Below are 18,754 nucleotides of genomic sequence, written 5' to 3' on the forward strand. Positions count from 1 at the left end.
GAAGTACAAACAGAAATAAGAAATATTGAGGAAATACCCCTGAGACCAGCTCCCATGATCACTGTTTCTGGAGTGTGTCTTCCAAACTCATTTGTCTTTCGTGTTACCGAACCCAGATACATGTTGTGTTCATTTCATCAGCTCACTGCTGTGTCAAGCTTCAGGTGGAGTCTGAGACAGGAGCCATCATTAGAGGGTAGAGGGCTTTTCCCTGCTGCCAGAACTCTTTTAACTCCTCCGCACACTCATCAGCCCCTCCTAGACCCTCCCTGTCTGCTGCACTTTAATTGGCTTGTTCACCCGCTTTCTTAGCCTTGGTTCCGCTTCTGTTCAGAATGAGTAACTGGCAAGGTGGTGCATCATTTCACCCACAGCTCAGTGTGATGTCATCTCTGCCCTGGACCTGAAACCCTGATCCTTTCCATCAGCTGCTGGAATGCTGCCTTGGCAGTCTTTTATCTGCTGACTTCAACCCATAAACATCTCTTTCTGATTAGGTAACGAGTATAGGTGTTAGCTTCTAACTCTCATGCTGTCTTAGGCATTCCTTTCTTTCTATAAGACACTGGCTTTGTTCTTATTGAGCAGTGGGGTCATTTTGAAGGTAATGCACATGATTCCTCTTTCATTAGCAGGTTGGGAGGGTGCCACTGCTCTGAGAAGTTACCTTTCACAGCAGATAACCTTATTTGCGTTGACCAGGTATGTGCAGGATCTTCAGGCCCACATTTCTTAAGGATGGGCTATCTCCATCTGGGGATCAGTGGTCCCGTTTCCCCACTTTAAGCTCCACCTTGCATTTTCTAGCATAAAAAAACCTATGAATTCCAGGCCAGACCTTTGACCCCAAAGTTGACTCTAGTTTCCCTCTGGTCGGTCATACAGAGGTTACTATTCAGGGAAAACTTTAGGTCACATGAGTAGGTTTGTTCTAGGTTTCTAAAGGCACTAGATAGAGACATGACTGTAAAAGGAGGAGTTCCTATACAGCTGGGCTTGAGGGCTACTGTGAAGCTCCTCTCTCTCTGACCCAGTGTATTTGTAAGAACTGGATGTATCTGATCCCAGGACCTTCCCAGGCTTGGACATTAAGCCAACTCAAGGTAAGTGGAAACAGAAGATGGTCACTTGGAGGCCTCTAGAGGGAAGGCAGGCTAGGGAAACGACTGGCCTCTGGAGATGGCATGGAAGTGGCGTAATATGCCAGGCTGCGCGTGTAGCCGGCAGCTTTGTGTTCATCTGGAACAGCGTCCCTAGGTGATTTGGTCAAAACCCCTGAGTCCTAGCCCCTAACCTTCTCTTCCCATATATTCAGCTCCACCTACAAGGACTCCAACACCCTGCACCTCCCTACGGAGCGTTTCTCCCCTGTGCGCCGGTTCTCAGATGGGGCTGCAAGCATCCAGGCCTTCAAAGCTCACCTGGAAAAAATGGGCAACAACAGCAGCATCAAACAGTTGCAGCAGGTAATGTTAGAGATGGCAGGCATCTCTGGAGAAGCATGGGTAGCAGAGACCAGCATGGGTAACAGAGACCGGTATTGCAGAAGGACACGGGTGTTAAGCTTTCTGCCCCCTCACATCAGCAGCACTGCAGTTTTAGAGGTGCCAAAGCAGATAGCTCCTTACACGCTTTCCTTCCTTCTGCTTATGTCCAGCTTTCCCCAGGAAGGGACTAAATTTCCTCCTGTCTCAGTGGTTCATTAGAGAGGAATTTCTGGGCTTGGGTTTCAGTGGGAAGCACTCAGAAATGTCTTTTGAAGCAACCCTGGCATTCCCCTCATGACTTATGGGCACGGGGTCTTGTTGGAGCCTGCTCTGCATTCTTACCACCTGGCATACTCTCCAGCTGGTATGGAATGGTGCTCCCAGAGGAAGGAAGTGTACCTCCAGGCTTCTGTAAAGGGCCAGTTTTCTTTCTGCCTTCCTGACAACCAAGCTTGGAGTGGCATTGCTTTGTACACCGATTTCACACTGGAACCTTCGCTCGTACCCAGGCCATCTTGGTGTTTTTCCCGTCCTGCAGCCAGCACAGAGCGTGAATATATTTAGTACACAAATGCCCACCTAAGGGGTTAGTTGCTCATCAAGGACACAGTTCTTCTCTGTGGGCTCCTTCTGCCCGTGAGACCCGGGGCAGCTCTGCGTCTGCTGGCAGCACTGCATGGGGTAGGCCTGGCTGTATCCCCTCTGTATGAACTGCTTTCCCTTCAGGAGTGTGAGCAGCTGCAGAAGATGTACGGGGGGCAGATTGATGAAAGAACCCTGGAGAAGACCCAGCAGCAGCATATGTTATACCAGCAGGAGCAGCACCACCAAATTCTCCAGCAGCAGATTCAAGTAGGCCTTCCCTCTTCACTCTCTCCAACTTGTCTGGAGCTTGCTCTCAGGCTGATGGGCCTGTGAATGCTGGAGGAGATCACGCAGGGCAGAGTGGAGTTGAGTTATTTGTGTGGTTGCCATGTTTGAGTCAAGGTAATCAAGCCTTTTGATGAACGACGGGAGCATAAATCTCAGTCACAGATAGTCTCTTCCCTTCCCAAGAATGGCTCTGGTTAGTCTTCAAGCTCACGAGTATTTTTTTCTCCTTTCCCGCATGTGTTTTAGGACTCTATCTGTCCTCCTCAGCCTTCTCCACCTCTTCAAGCTGCATGTGAAAATCAGCCTGCCCTCCTCACCCACCAGCTCCAGAGGTAAGGAAGCATGTTGTTCTTTGCCTAAGCTGTTGGCCTCACTCACATGGGAGATATGACTGACTATAGCATTCGTCTTGGAAGAACCATCTCAGTCAGAAAAGCAGGAAGACCAATTTTAATTTCAGCAGCTTCCTAAAATCCTGACTTCCTGTGCCACTTCATTTTCTTATCCCCATGAACCATGTAATCTGACACCTAATACAGGAGGCCAGATGCAGGCCCACAGTGACCTCTGCCTCCTTGGGACGTCTGGGAAACTAAGATGTAGACAAGCTTTCAGTAGACTGTGGTGGGTGGCCTGTGTATGTTTGTCTAGCCTGGAAGCTTATCGAAACTAAAAATGGAGTTTCTGCCTGTGGGTATCAAATGGCTGAAACTAACTTCAAGGTTATACTATCACCTCAGGAAGTGTATTTACTCATCTGGTTCTGTTGTTTTTTAAGGTTAAGGATTCAGCCTTCCAGCCCACCTCCCAACCACCCCAACAACCATCTCTTCAGACAGCCCAGTAACAGCCCTCCCCCCATGAGCAGCACCATGATGCAGCCTCACGGTGAGTGGAGAGGTTTTCTCTGGACCGTGAGCCGCAGGAGAAGCGTGGCTTAGTCTTGAGTGCCTCAAGCTACTGGTTAGGTGACGGAGCAACATGCTGTGTAAAGGGTGGTTCTAGTGCCAGGCTGCCTTGGCTTGACTCCTGCTGCTACCAGCTCCTTAGCTGTGAGACCTCAGGTAGACTACTTAATTTCCGGGCATCTCCACTTTCTCAAATGTAGGACGAGGATAATAATACTATGAAATACATAGTTAGGTATATATGAAATATATGTTAGATATAATAGTTAGAATAGCCTCTGGAACAATACAGTTCTCAATAAAGTGACTGGTATTGATGTTTTCATAAAATCCCCTCCAACTGTACCAAATGAATGGGCTACACCAGAACCTTCCCTCTTGTCACACCCGAGTTTGGTGATCCAGTGGGCATGTGGCTCCTCTCTTGTGGGTGTTCAGATGGAGGCAAAGATGAGCGGGCCCTAATTTATACGGTCCTTCAGAGGCCAGCACTCTGAGGGGTTAGCATTCTGAAAACTGAGAATCTCTTAAGTAATGCCACCCAGTCTAGATCCCCTGAAGAGCCTGAGTTGGTCTCAAAGCCCTTCTTACTCAGAGTGGGGTCCCTGACCAGCAGTATCAGCAGGAAAAATCAAATCTCAGATCCTATCGCGGACCTGCTAAATCAGAATGTATGTTTTAGCAAGATCCCCAGTCCCTTCGTACATGCATTAGAGTTTGAGAAGCATTGCCATGGATGAGAGCTACTCAGAAAATAATCAATGGGCATTTCTTGGAATTGCAAATTCTTGGAACCCTGTTCTTACCTACTGAGTCAGCGTTCTGAGGGTTGGACCCAAGAGTGTGTGTCTTCACGAGACCCCCAGAGGAACCTTCCACACCCTGGAGTTGGAGAAGCACTGCTCTGGGTGGTATGCGAGTTGAGTGTCCTCAGTGGCTCCCATGACTTCCGGCCACAGGTAACCCGGGCATGTGGTCACTCTGGGGCTCCTTTCTCCCCAGGTGCTGCATCTTCCTCCCAGTTTCAAGGCTTCCCCTCCCGCAGTGCCATCTTCCAGCAGCAGCCTGAGAACTGTTCCCCTCCTCCCAACGTGGCACTGACCTGCTTGGGCATACAGCAGCCTCCCCAGCCACAGCAGGTGACCATCCAAGTCCAGGAGCCTGTCGACATGCTCAGCAGCATGCCTGGGGCCACTGCCGCCTCTGCAGGCCGGGGCGTCTCCATCAGCCCCAACACCAGTCAGGTTCAGATGCAGCTCCGGACCAGCCTGATGGCCGCCCTCAGCTATGGGCACCGGCCCTTGTCCAAGCAGCTGAGCGCCGACAGTGCGGAGGCCCACAGGTGAGGCTGCCTGGAGTCTCCTGGCCAGCTCTCCGGGGCACCCAGGTGGGAGGAAGCCCGTTAGGAGGAGGAGAGGAGGACAGAAGGGCTCTGACTGGGCAGTGGGTGGGATGGACTTGAAACCTATATATTGACTCAGGATCAAAATGTTAGTGAGACAGAGGAGGATAGTGACACAGCTACCTTAGTATATAGGCTTCCCAGGTGGTGCAGTGATAAAGAACCTGCTTGCCAATGCAGGAGATGCAAGAGATGTGGGTTTGATCTTGAGTCAGGAAGATCCCCTGGAGGAGGAAATGGCAACCCACTCCAGTACTTTTGCCTGGGGAATCCCATGGACAGAGGAGCCTGGTGTCCTATAGACCGTGGGGTCTCAAAAAAGTCAGACACGACTTAGCGACCGAACACCACCACCACCTTACTATAGGCCTGCAAAGAAGAAAAGGGCCAGTTAGAGGAGTAGGTAAAAGTTTCAGTTACCCCCCTTGTCTGTTCTAAGATTGTTTCTTTCCACCACTCATATTCTAAGAGATGGGCACATCTTAATTCAAGTGATGTTGCTACCCTCAAGCCCGAGGGGATGGTGGGGGTAATGCCTACACCCCCATCCTCCCTGTGGTCCTGCGGTTCTCTGTCCAGCAGAGGCTCACTACTGAAGGGGAGTGGTAGCTGTTCCCCGGGGAGTTTAACACACTTGTCACACGGATGCCTGGTACTCACTCCCTTTTGTATCTGCAGCTTGAACGTGAATCGGTTCTCCCCTGCTAACTACGACCAGGCGCATTTACACCCCCACCTGTTTTCGGACCAGTCCCGGGGTTCCCCCAGCAGCTACAGCCCTTCACCAGGAGCGGGGTTACCTCCCACCCAAGCCCTGAAAGTCCCTCCGCTTGACCAGTTCCCCACCTTCCCTCCCAGTGCACATCAGCAGCCACCGCACTATACCACATCGGCACTGCAGCAGGCCCTGCTGTCCCCCACGCCGCCAGACTACACGCGACACCAGCAGGTGCCCCACATCCTCCAGGGACTGCTCTCCCCCCGGCACTCGCTCACCGGCCACTCGGACATGCGGCTGCCCCCGGCGGAGTTTGCACAGCTCCTCAAAAGGCAGCAGCGGCAACGGCAGCAGCAGCAGCAGCAGGAGTACCAAGAGCTGTTCCGGCACATGAACCAGGGGGACACTGGGAGCCTGGCTCCCGGCCTCGGGGGACAGAGCATGACGGAGCGCCAGGCTTTGCCGTATCAGAACGCTGACTCTTACCACCACCACCACACCAGCCCCCAGCACCTTCTGCAGATCAGGGCGCAAGAATGTATCTCACAGGTCTCCTCCCCGACCCCGACCCACGGCTACACTCCCCAGCCGGCGCTCGTGCACTCAGAGAGCATGGAGGAGGAGTGCTCGTGCGAGGGGGCCAAGGATGGCTTCCTGGACAGGAAGAGTGGGAACACATTGACCAAAGGTTGCCATGACAGCCCCCTGCTCTTGAGTACAGGCGGCCCCGGGGACCCTGAATCTGTCCTGGGAACCGTGAATCATGCACAGGAGTTGGGGATCCATCCATACCGACAGCCGGCTGCCGCCTTCACTAGAAATAAGGTGTCCAGCCGAGGTAAGCGCCCTGCAGGGTCAATCTCTGGGCCAGCCTGCCCTCGTTCAGTGAACTCAGCAGGGTTCACCTTGTTTCAACCCTGGTACTCTGGGTTGCTAGGAGAGAAAGAATTCCTGAGAAGACCTGCAGAACCTTTTAGGGGAGAAGCACATAGGAAATAGGTATCTGATGGAGAAGGGAATCTGTTTTCAGAATTAAAAGAGAGTGATAGAAAATGAACACACAGATGATGGTCAGCAAGATGTATTACCTGTTTTGCCATATTCAGACCATGGTTCCTTAGAATCCAGAATTTCTCAGCTGTCATCAAAATAGCTAGCTTTAACCTCTGTGATAGAAAAAAGTCAGCCAGTGCTGGGGAAACAGGGTTTAGTGTAAACAGTGTTAGAATAAGAGTCGGGGTCCCTTGGTCCTGGACTTGCCTCTGTTATGAGTGCAGTGACCTTGTCACTTAACCCTCAGGTTCTTATTTCCCCATCCGTGAAAAAGGGCAGGAGGAATCACAGTCCTTTGCAGAGTATTTGTGAAGATTAAAACATGCACGTGTGTTTATGTTTATACATAAGGTTTGTGTGTGTGGCACGGGGGGAGAGGCACACTTGATAATCTGTATGATTTAAATAATTTGAGGTATTGTTATTCTGATCACTTCGTTGATAAGCTAACAGAATATTGCAGCATCACAAGGGATGCCATGCTGTTTCATTTAGTATCACTATATAATTAATGAGGGCATTCATTTTCATTTGGAAGGAGATTGGAGTTACTATCAGTGAGTTATGCTCAGAAAATATCATCTCATTAGTGTCATAGAATTCACCCTACCCAAAATCTGGACTGACATCCATCCCATCATCACAGATCTTGAAAGCAAGTTTCTCCATAAAATACTCAACCCTGAAACTGGGCACTTTTCCCACCCTCCCTTCTTGAAGCCTGTCCTGCCCTGCACTTTAAAGTCAGCACACCAGACTCAGCTCCTGGGGCCATCAGGTCCCCAGGCACAGAGCAGGATGGAAGACCTGACCCCGAGTCAGTTTATGTGAAGAGGACGTTGTGCCTTCAGGTTGTGCTCATGAAGCACCAGTAGGGATGCAGTTCTGTAAAACTCCCGTTAAATCCTGGGCTCTTGAGCAGATGGGTACTGTCCAGTTTGAGGTCTACACCAGTCAGATATATTGTGTCCAGCTGCGGTTGCTATATTTTTGAGTTGACGTAGGCTGGTGGGAGGTTTTGGAACCAAGTCATAGGTGGATTGGCTGACAGACTTGGGGATGTTTAGGCTTGGGGGGAAAACTCAGGAGAGCCGTCATACTTGTCAGATGGAAAAGGATTAGATTTCGCTGGATTCAAATTTGAGGCAGAGCCAAGACCAGGATGGAAGTTGCAGCAGCTTTCAACCCCCAGGGAAGCCTTCATAAGAATTTTCCAGAAGAGGCAGACTGGGAGCTTTCTGTGGCTGGGAGTGTTCTAGCAGAGGCAGGTTGACGGCATCGGGGATGCTGGGAAAGCTTCCTGTGTGAATGACAGCTTTCATCGGAAAAGGAGGCAAGCTGACATTTTCCTAGTGCATTTCATATGCCATACACCAGATGCTGTTCACACATAAATTCGCCTAATCCTCACAGCTCTTCCCATCCCCATTTACCAGTGAGACAATTGAGGCACAGATTAAGTAATTCACCCCCAAGGTCCACAGCTAGGAAGTGGCTCTGAACCCGAGAGCTACTCACTCCACTCCAGCAGACATGTCCTGAGCACGCACCGCATGTGCAAGACTCCAGGAAGGAGCAAGTGAGCAAACAGTGCACACTCCCCAACCCATCACCCTGGATTGCTGTCTGTGAAAATAACCTTTTGAAATATTTTTCTTCAAAAATTATTCTCTCTCAATTCCTTTCACTTTTCCCTCCTCTGTGACAACTATATACAGAGAGACCAGAAGGCTTGAATTTGCTTGTGTCCTCTGATTGTCAGAGGAACCCCACCTGTTTTGGCAGGCTTGTGGGTCTATTTAGTGCCTAAAGAAAAGCAGAACGTGGCAAGTTCAGGTGCTGTGGGAGCACCAGAGCCAGGGGAGACTGGTTCTCTTTCAGAGCAGGGCCAGGTTTCCCACAGTGAGTGACATTTGAGTGAGGTCTTGGTGACTTTGCAGGTGGCCCAGTGGTAAAGAATTCACCTGCCAATGCAGAAGACTAAAGAGATGCAGGTTCAATCCCTGGGTCAGGAAGATCCCCTGGAGGAGAGCTTGCAACCTTCTCTAGTATTCTTGCCTGGAGAATTCCATGGACAGAGGAGCCTGGCGAGCTTCAGTCCATGGGGTCTCAGAGTCAAACATGTCTGAGCGACTGAGCATGCACAGACTTGGTGGATGAAGAGGATTTTGCTGCTTGGATTTAGGGGAGAAGCATGAGGAAAGACCATGGGTGAGAGTGACTCAGGGATGTTTTAAGGGGAGACAAGCTGCCTTCCTTGCAGTGCAGTCTACATGAAAGAATTAGAAGCTCAGGGCAGAGGGTTCCTGAAACCCAGAGTCTGATATGGATCCAGCAGCTTTAAATCAGTTTACTTCAGACCAACATGTGAGTCAGGATTCTCTTGACAGATCCCTCCTACCATTCCCCAAGCCGAGTGCCTGCGATCTCTTCTCCCTCTCCCTTCTCGCTGCCTTTTTATACCCACTGCCATCGCCACCACTCTTCTCTGCATGCATCTCTTTGGGTTTCTGGAAGAATCCAGCCATAAATACACCCCTAAAGGTTTCAGCTCAAAAATACCCTGTTCTTGTTGCCTCGTGATCAGGTTTGAAAGCCTTAGTCACTCTGTCGTGTCTGACTCTTTGCGACCCCATGGACTGTAGCCCACCAGGCTCCTCTGTCCATGGAATTCTCCAGGCAAGAATACTGGAGTGGTAGCCATTCCCTCCTCCAGGGGATCTTCCTGACCCAGGGATCGAACCAGGGTCTCCTGCACTGCAGGTGGATTCTTCACTGGCTGAGCTACCATGATCAGGTTTGCTTCCCCCCAGAGTCCTCCTTTTTCTCAGATCTCCCTTTCCTGACCTTTGCTAAGAGCTTTCCTAGAGGCCATGCTCTTGTCTCCTGTCCCCCTGGCCAGTGTGTGCTGAAGATAATCCTTCCTGTGTCTACGTAATTTACTCTCAATTTACTCTTTAACTTAGCTTATGCCTTTTCTTGAATACTATTACTTGTCTCTTTCTAACCTCTTTCCACTTCTGTTTTGAGACTTTTGGAACCATATATACAATTATCTTTAATGAATAAAGCCCCCAGTTGATTACCACATGGGTTTAGGATCCAGTACAGTTAGATAATGCAATAGAGAAAAAAATGGCCTAGGGAAGCCCAAAGCTGCTCCAGAGTTAGAAACCCTCCGGGAATGTATGTCTGCATGTTTAAAACTACTTCTTATGCTGAGGCGTCCCCACTGTCCTTAGCTTGAACACAGGAGCTTCCTCTGTGAGCCCCTGGCACATAACCCCTCCCTCCGTCTTCATCTGTGCAGTGAGGGATGTTGGCTCGGTGCCCACTCCAGGAGGGTGTTTGTAGTACGTCTGTTTGGGCTTGGTGCCCTCCAGTCAGTTACTCATTTATTTTTCACAACCATCCTGGGCGTATGTTTTATGACCCCTTTTACAGGAGAAACCGGACTCCACAGTCTCTTGCTGCTTCAACCTGACACGTTGTTGTTGTTTAGTCACTCAGTTGTACCCAACTCTTTGCGACCCCAAGAACTGTAGCCCGCCAGGCTCCTCTGTCCATTGGATTTCCCAGGCAGAAGTACTGGAGTGGGTTGCCATTTTCTCCTCCAGGGGATCATCCCAACTCAGGGATCAAACCCACGTCTCCTGCGTTGGCAGGCAGGTTCTTTACCACTGCGCCACCTGGGGAGCCCTCACCTGAGATGCTTCTACTCTTAAGAACTTGAGAGCTTACAGTTTGACATCAACAAAGAATCATCAGATAATTTGCCGTTCCTTTTGCCAAGAACGGGTTGTGATGCTCTCCCCCTACCACCCTGCAGGCACGTGGGGACAGCTCGTCCTTGTTTATCTTTGTGGGTGGCAGGAATGCCTCTTGCTTCCTGTCGTTGATACCTCCATCTCTGTGTAATTACAGACTAGCCCCCAAACATTCCATCTGTTACTTCTATAACAGCAAATTCAACGACATTTATTGAATGATTAGGTCACACAAGACTGTATTTTAGATCCAGTGGGGAAGGCAGGGATGAAAAGATAGAGAACCTGCCCTCAGGGAGCTTATGCTGGGGGTATGGGCAGACAAGCTCGTAAACAGCCCTAACATGAAGCACTGCGTAATGAATGCTGTAAAAGGTGTAATCATAACAAGCACAGCTTGTGTCATCCTTCTAAAACTTCTTAAGGGTAGATTATCAGGGATTGCCGATGTTAGTCAAGGAGAATTAAATGCCGGCCTATCAGTGGCCACAGTTACCTATTTTATGGCCACTTGCCACCAATCAGTGTGGGGCCAGGCACTGCCAGAGCGCTGAGCCGGCAGCCTGCCAGAGGTCTGTTTGAAATATGTAGAAGGTCAGGGCTAGACATGCCCCATGCTGCCTGTAATCTCCCTTTCTGTCCCCCAGGAGTAGAAATAAGGTTTATCTCCCCCTCTGTGCTAGTTATTACATACACTTGATTTTTTTTTCTTTTTTTTCTTTTTTTTTTACTTTGCAAATAAATATGATAGCATAACCAGTTTACGCAGTGAGATTACCAGCTCGAACTCACAGAGAAGGCCACATTTTCCCTGAGCCTGCTCAGCTTCAGCAGCCCTGGAGGACTTCAGGCCCCATAGAGGGGGTCAAACGGTGACAGACTGTGAGGGTTTACCCCCCAGAACCTTTGAGAGGGATATACACACATGCACTTCTCTCATTTTCTCTTAAGACCCAGTAAATGAGTAAGGACGAGTCAACATTGACAGATTCAACAGACAGTTGTGCAAGCTGCCCCACGGTTCCCTAGGTAGGTGGGCGGTATGCATCGTGTCTGTGTATTTTTTCCCCTTGCCTGATCAGATGGTCTTCCCTTCTCTGCACTTTCTCAGCTTTGCTTAGGTAAATACCTGAGAATCCTGCTCTTGGCATCCTCTTCTGCATCCTTTGGTGAGCTTGACAGTTCCTTCAGCAGCTGAATTGGCATAAGGAATGTCAAAGATTTAAGCCTCAATTTCACGTTCCTTGCTCAAAGGGTTGGTCTCTTTACATGCAGTGCCTCCCCTGCCAAACTGGTCAGTGGGTCTCATCCATAGGCCCTCTAAACTCAACATTCTTACTAAAAATAATTACTTTGCTTGTGTAGTCCTTTCCAATTTATAAAAGGCCCTTTGACACCTGTTGTCTCTTGAGCCCCCAAACAACCCTCATTTTTCAGATAGGGAAACTGAGGTTAGGAGAGGTTAAATGACTTGTCCAAGTTCATACACTGTGATGGAGCTGGAACCTGACTTCAAATCCCCTGAATTCTTAATCTTTTTTTTTTTTTGAATTCTTAGTCTTATGTTCTTCTCTTTATGCCCCCTTGCCTTGCATTCTTCCCCTTCCAAGCATATCTGCCAAGCCAAGGGTGCCAGCCCTTCCTGATCTTTGACCTATGAGTTATATTGAAATTTGAACAGAAAGACCCCTGGTTTGCTACCCAACTCCTGTTAATATGCTTCTGTTTTGTCTAAGTTTATTTTTGGCCGTGCTCTGTGACTTCCCAGGTGGCTCAGTGGTAAAGAATCCACCCACCATTGCAGGAAACCTGGCTTCAATCCCTGGGTCAGGAAGATCCCCTAGAGGTGGAAATGGCAAACCATTCCAGTTTTCTTGCCTGAAGAATCCCACGGACAGAGGAGCCTGGTGGCTGTAGCCCATGGGGTCGCAAAGCGTCGCACAGGACTGAGTGAGCACCCAGGGCCATGCAGCTCACAGGGTCTTAGTTCCGTGACCCGGGATTAAACCCGGGCCCCAGCAGTGAGAGTGCCAAGTCTTAACCACCAAACCACCAGGGAGCTCCCTTTCATCTAGTTTTTAACTCATATTTATCTCTCCTAAACCAGAGGCTGCTTTTCTGGAAATTAAATTTTCAGTGACTCACTTGTTCACTTACCTGTGATAAACTAGCCCCATAATTCTCAAAGTAAGATTCTGTGATAAAATCATCTTATTGTTTGTTTTTATCATCTGGTTCATTGTGCCCCATCCTGTCAGAAATAATATCTTTGAAATGAGTATAAATAATACCAGTCTTTACTGAGCTCTTACAGAGGACCAAACTCAAGTAAGCACTTCCCAGACCTGTGGAGTAAGTCCTGTTTTGCAGATGAAGAGACCAAGACCCAGTAAAGTCAGGTAACTTGGTCAGGAATTCTGGTGAAGCCAGGATCCAGGCCTGGGGCTTCCTGACCCCAGAGCTAGTGCTTCTGAGCTCCAGGCGGGGGAGTCAGGAAGGCTGTCATGAGGTTTGTCAAGAAGAGCTCCGCCTGTCTCGGTGGCCTTCCAGGTGTGTTGGCACCAGACCTGAAGGCTGTGAAGAGAGCAGCCGAGGAGGACAGAGTCCGTGGGGCCTTCCCACAGCCAGGGCCAAAAGGAGGGTGGGTGTTCAGATTTGGAGAAACCCCGTTGGCAGGCATAAAAGCACATTTAACAGAGAGATGGTGGGGAGGAAGATTTAGCACACATATCACCCAACAGAGGCAGCCTGGCACCACTTCCTACCGGTGGCCTTCATTTGGCCCTGCAGCCAGCACATGCACTGTGCCCACTCACAGGGATCGGGCTGGTTGGCGGGTGGGTGACCTAATCCCACAGAGCGGGTTAGTCTCACTCGCCTTCCTCTTCCGTCGTTTGGAAGCTCCCATTCCTCTCACTTTCCTCCAGAGTGCTTTGCATTACCAGCAAGGTGCATGTCATTTCACTCCCCTCCCTTCCTGTCCCGCCTCAGCCCCTGAGCCCCGGCCTCACCGTGATGGTTAAGGAGACCATTTGAATATAGAGACCTGAAACCCTTTACACATCACTCAAGCAGCCCGTTTTACTTTCATTTTTCACACAGATACTGGGATGGTGCAGTTAGCATTAGGACTGTGTTTCCCATTAAAATTTGTTTAAAAACTTGGTCTCACCAAGGTACCGTTCATTGTGAGATAAGCCTGGTAGTTGCCAGGGAACTTTAACCCAGAAAAACCAACCAAACAACGAAAACACATGTTCAAGTGCTAGACTCTTAAGGATTGGAGCCAGATGTGCCAACAGGAGGATCCTGTCAACCTTGGTGTGGCCTTGGTGACTCTTCTTGACCACCCTGACTCTGACAGGTGACTGACCTATATTAAGAGAGTGTTTATTGGTATCAGTTGGAATATTGTTAAACACTGGTATCAGACAGTGTTCTGGAATACTAAAGGCTCACAAACATGAATGTAATAATTCTTGTCCTCAAAGAATTTACAGTTTAATATGAAACATTAACACAAGTACACAATTGAAGATGGTGCCAGGAATAATGTTAGCATAATCAGTCCAACAAAGCCTTCTGACAATGAAAGGAAAGAATGATTTATTTCTATTTGAAAGGGAAAGTTTCATAAAAATGATAACATTTGAGATGGACCTAGAAGGATACATTGATTAGAACTGGCAGGAATGGAAGTAGAAGATTAAGCGTTTCCAGGGAGAGAGAAAGGTGAAAGAAAATGCATTGAATCGTGAGTGGTCCCCTTTGACCAGAGCTTAGAATGTAGGGGTGAGTTTTGTGGGATGCTCATTGGAAGAGAGGCTGAGCCAGTGAAAATGAGGGGTTTGGGCTCCACTATAGAAAGATTCATCTTTGTAGGGCCGTGGAAGAGGAATGGTTAGGAGCCTATTATAGTGATCCAAGCAGGAGGTAACCAAACTTTCATGGAAGCAATGAGACTGGAAAGAAAGAGATTAAAGTGACCAACACTGGAGAGGCAGATTCTTCAGACTTCAGGTAATGTGGAACCAGGAGTAAGGAATCAGCAGGGACTCTGTGAGCTCATACCCAGATTAGGAAAGGAGGTGTTGGTTGTGGGGCAAGCTGGTGAGTTCAGAATTGAACCTGTGAAGTGTTTGATGTTGTTTAGCCATCCAGGGAAAGATATCTAGTAAACAGAATTTTGGATCTGGAGCTTAAAAGAGCATTTAGTAATTCTTTACATAGAAGCAGTGTAGTTGAAGCCATGAAAATAGATGATATTGCCAAAGTAAGTGTGGGGAGAGTGAGAAGGTCAAAGATAGAGCGGTAAAGAGAGGAGGACCCTTGAAAGGGCTGGAGTCGGAGGAGGAGAGGAGAGGGCTGGGCGGGGTACAGAGGGGAAGCCAAGGGCAGAGAGAGAGGCGTCCACAGGGCGGGAGTCATCCTCCCAGGCTGGAGGTCCTGAAAGTCCAAGAGTGAGTCTCCTGTGCATCTGGGTTTGGGAACACAGCACTGTCAAATCAGCAGAGAAATGAAGAGACAAGAAAAGGTTCAGCCAACCACTAACGCATGGGATTTTTTTCTCATAAGGGAATGATGCCTGCAGAGAGAGGCTCAGAAAGGACTGAGTTGGCAGGCTGGTCCAGGCTCCTCCGAGCGTCACCAGCCAGCTGAGGGTTGGCAGAGAGTGGTCTGCCAATGGTGGTCCTCACCAGGGCCCACTGTGCCTTGCAAGATGCTGCTTTGGTGAGAGTGGACTGAGAGAAACGCTAGGTCTGCTGACTGCCCCTATTTCACTCTGTCTCCTCAGAGTCTGTCCTAGGGAACTGCATGGATAGAAATTCTCCCGGACAAGCGATGGAGCTGCCAGATCACAATGGACTCGGGTACCCCACACACCCCTCAGTCAGCGAACACCAGAGGACCCGCACCCTCCAGAGACATCACACCATCCAGAACAGCGACGATGCTTACGTACGTCGGCCCCTCCTGCTTCTTGGAAGCGGGATCTTTGAAAGCAGAACTTAGGAATGTGGGGTGGTGTCTCTTGTTCTCAATCAGAGTCCAGTGCCCCTGAGCACTCAGGGAGCATGTCTCTGAATCACTGTAACAAGCCTGAAATTCCAGGAGAATCTCTGCTGACGCCAAGCTCCACATTTGAAGCTGAGGATCAAGAGCATCCGTTTCCTCTAGTCTTAGTTATTGAACTTCTCCCCAAACAGCTGAAACTCAGGCCCCAGCAGATGAGCCTTCAGACTCTCAGTTATTATTCTGGCAGCTGCCTTGAATTTATTCAGACTTGAAGGGAGCTAGTCCACTTGGCAGAGCTTTGTTGCCTTAGGGCAGACTCCTCGGCGGCACTGATACAGCCACAACCAGCCACATGTGACTTTTCAATTTTAAATGTAATTAAAACAAAATAAAACATAAAACCAAGTTCTTTAGTCACGCTAGTCACATTCCAGGGCTCAGTAGCCACTTGTGGCCAGCGGCTTTCGATTTGGATGGGGCAGAAGAACATCCCCGTCCTCGAACAGAGTGCTGTTGGACTCTGCTGCCCTAAGAGCCTCATGGTGACGAGACAGGTCAGAAACCTGGTACTGGAACGCCATGCAGATGGCAGTGGCAGCAGCTGAAGCTCACTGTGCCTGTCCCTTTCCGCCCCCACCCCCGCCCCAGCCTTAGCTCCCCCCACAGCATCCCCCTTTGGATGGCCCTGCAGAGGAATGGGGGCCTGGGTAGCAGTGCTTGGGACGGTGCTTGAGGCCGCCCTTTGCCTGGGCTCCTTTGAAGGGCACAGCGGTCTCTTAAGGCGCGTTCTCTGATCTCACTTCTTTTAATAATCGTTTCCTGCAGGTGCAGCTGGACAACTTGCCTGGCATGAGTCTCGTGGCAGGGAAAGCACTTAGTTCTGCCCGGATGTCGGATGCAGTTCTCAGTCAGTCCTCGCTCATGGGGAGCCAGCAGTTCCAGGACGGGGAAAATGAGGGTAAGGGGCATTATGCATGGGGCACCACGAAGAAGTTTCTAGAAGGCACCCCTTCCCGTTTCACCAGTGATTACTCCCCTCTTGTATAAACAGCCTGTGGGAACAGTGACCCCGAGGGCTTCTGGATGCCACCTTTCCCAGTTGTCTTGCCCTGAGTGTGCGAGCGTGGAGGAGGCCGCCTCCTGCTTGAGCACAGGGCCGTCACTGTTCGTCTGTGATGCACATTCAGGTGCTTCTTCAGTCACTCTTGTTCTGGTTCTGAGGAGAAGGCGCCCTGTCCTAATGCCTGCCTCCCATTAGAACCAGCAGAGGGAGGGGATCTTAGCTGATAAAAGCACAGACCCGGAGTGGACGGATCTGCAGTTAATCCTGACTGCTCTGTACTGGCTCCACAGGTTAAGGTACTTAACCTTTCTGATCCCCAAGATCCTCCTCTGTAGTGACAGAAACAATAGAGCCCATGTCCTTGATTGTGCTGGGACCAGTTGCTAGCTTCCGTGCATGCGTGCTTAGTCATTCAGTCATGTCTGATTCTTTGCGACCCTGTGGACTGTAGCCCACCAGGCTCCTTTGTCCATGAGATTCTCCAGGCAAGAATACTGGAGTGGATTGCCATTTCCTTCTCCAGGGGATCTTACCGACCCAGGGATCAAACTCATGTCTCTTACGTCTCCTACACTGGCAAGCAGGTTCTTTACCACTAGCACCACCTGGGAGGCCCGTGCTTGGGAGTTTAAAGTGCTTGGGCCCATGCCCTGAGCATAGAGTATGCCCAGGTGTCAGGGTCTGCCAGCTTCAGGCTGTCTTATCCCACACCACAGGAGCTGACAGTGCCTGACAATGGGAGACAGTAAAGAAGAGGGGGAAATGGACAGTGGGGACAACAGGAAGAAGCCTGGTCCCCAGTCATGGTCACTAACCAAACTGAGGGCCTGCTCTGAACTAGAATTCAGGGCTGCAGAAGTTTCAGACTTCTCTCTTCCTCTCTCTACCTCTTGCCCACCCCCCACCCAAGCTCCCTGCAAACCTCCCAAGTTTTCTCTGGTCTTGTAGAATGCAGGGAGAGTCTTGGAGGTCAGGAGCACCCGGACCTGACGGATGGCAGCCAGCATTTAAACTCCTCTTGCTACCCATCCACGTGTATCACAGACATACTGCTCAGCTACAAGCACCCCGAGGTCTCCTTCAGCATGGAACAGGCAGGCGTGTAGCAAAAGATGGAAAGTGAGTATCACCCTGGCCGGAGCCAGACCAGCCCTTTGGCTCCGTGTCAGCTCCTGATTCCATCAGGAGATTCCTTCCACATGAACTTTGAGCCAGTGAACTTGACAACACCACTCCTCCAGCCAAGGTTTTTGCATCTTTCTGCTCCTTCATTAAGCACCGTGCTAATTGTTTGAGGGGTAGATGGGGGCATATAGAAGAAATATTGGCCATGGTCTCTTGGTTGAACTGTTGGGGATAAGACATGTTATAGGTACCATAGCCTTCAAAGAATAAGTGAGCTTCAGAGAACAGACCAGACTTCTGGCCATGGTAATGGAAAAGGAGGTGGTTCTTGAACTCAGTCCTAAAGGATGAAATTCAGCAAGAATATATGTCTAACCAGATCTTTTCTAAGACTGTGCTGCAAATGGAAAAATATACCAGAAATTTGTGATCAGAGGCCAGCAGTAGAAAACAGGTCAACTGGCCAGTTTTGCAGGAGTAATGCCTAAACATACACAAGAGGTAGTATCAGTTCTGTCTCTGAAAATTCATTAACAGAAAAGACTCCATGAAAGTTAAGCCATCTGGCAAATCTGCATTAGAGCCTCAGTACAGCAAACCCTCTTAAAATAGCTGAGGTGAAGTGAACCATTTTTTTTTAAGTTTTCAATGAGTCTTTGTCTTTGCAAACTCATTCTCTGTGTCTGCTCTGTTGCAGGTTTATGTACAGCGCGGGAATGAAAAGGTTGATTTTAAACCAACAGTATCTAGCAGCGTTGCGCCAAGTTGCCATTGTTTCCCTCCTCCCAGAATGTCGGCTCCCTTCCTCCCCCTTGGTCCATCAGTGTGCTGTTCGTCTGGGTTCTGAGGGGGGTTTTGCCATGTTCACCTGTATGACCAAGTCACCAAGGAAATAAACAGGAAATCCATGCTCCCCACCTTTTGTGAAAGTGTATTTGGTGTATTTGAGTTGGTGGTTTTGTTTGGTTTTGGTTTGGATTATTTTTGGTTGTTTTTGTTTTTAGGTTTTTTTTTTTTTTGGAGGTGATTTTCTTTCTTTTTTCTTTTCTTTCCCTTTTTTTTTAAGACAGAAGAGCAAAGCAGTTAGCGTATGGTGGCCAGGGCCTAGAGCCATTCCCCTCCCCAGCCTCTGTCTGCAGAGCGCCCTCCAGTCCCTGAACTGCTCTTATGCAGAAGCAAAAGCTAGAGGGATGTACTCCAGACTCTGGAATGTAGTGGCTGGAGAAAGAGACAAGAGGGAAGGGGCAGTAGCCGTTGGCCCTTGGAGAGCAAAAAGAGACACCCCAAGCCTGGAACCTGGAGAGGTCTTTTCTGCTGGGATCCACTGAAAAACATGTCTGGC

At 49.4% G+C, this 18,754-nt stretch overlaps 1 protein-coding gene across 5 annotated transcripts in view; it reads left to right on the plus strand.

The window, feature by feature from the left end:
* The window catches only part of SIK3 (SIK family kinase 3), a 257,677-nt gene extending 239,348 nt beyond the window's left edge, over positions 1-18,329 (plus strand). For 3 of the 5 annotated variants that reach the window (XM_070473545.1, XM_070473546.1, XM_020902604.2), the window contains 10 exons: positions 1,316-1,466; positions 2,214-2,339; positions 2,607-2,692; positions 3,139-3,248; positions 4,271-4,610; positions 5,349-6,226; positions 15,004-15,167; positions 16,050-16,182; positions 17,236-17,406; positions 18,110-18,329. In XM_070473545.1, coding sequence (XP_070329646.1) covers positions 1,316-1,466; positions 2,214-2,339; positions 2,607-2,692; positions 3,139-3,248; positions 4,271-4,610; positions 5,349-6,226; positions 15,004-15,167; positions 16,050-16,182; positions 17,236-17,393 — 2,146 coding nt within the window. In that variant the 3' untranslated portion in view covers positions 17,394-17,406; positions 18,110-18,329. The remainder of the gene's footprint in view (positions 1-1,315; positions 1,467-2,213; positions 2,340-2,606; positions 2,693-3,138; positions 3,249-4,270; positions 4,611-5,348; positions 6,227-15,003; positions 15,168-16,049; positions 16,183-17,235; positions 17,407-18,109) is intronic. The other 2 variants (XM_070473547.1, XM_070473548.1) reach the window with 1 other exon arrangement.
* The last annotated feature ends 425 nt before the right edge of the window (positions 18,330-18,754 follow it).

The sequence above is a fragment of the Odocoileus virginianus genome, chromosome 10 (genome assembly GCF_023699985.2).
Source record: "Odocoileus virginianus isolate 20LAN1187 ecotype Illinois chromosome 10, Ovbor_1.2, whole genome shotgun sequence".
Taxonomy (NCBI): domain Eukaryota; kingdom Metazoa; phylum Chordata; class Mammalia; order Artiodactyla; family Cervidae; genus Odocoileus; species Odocoileus virginianus.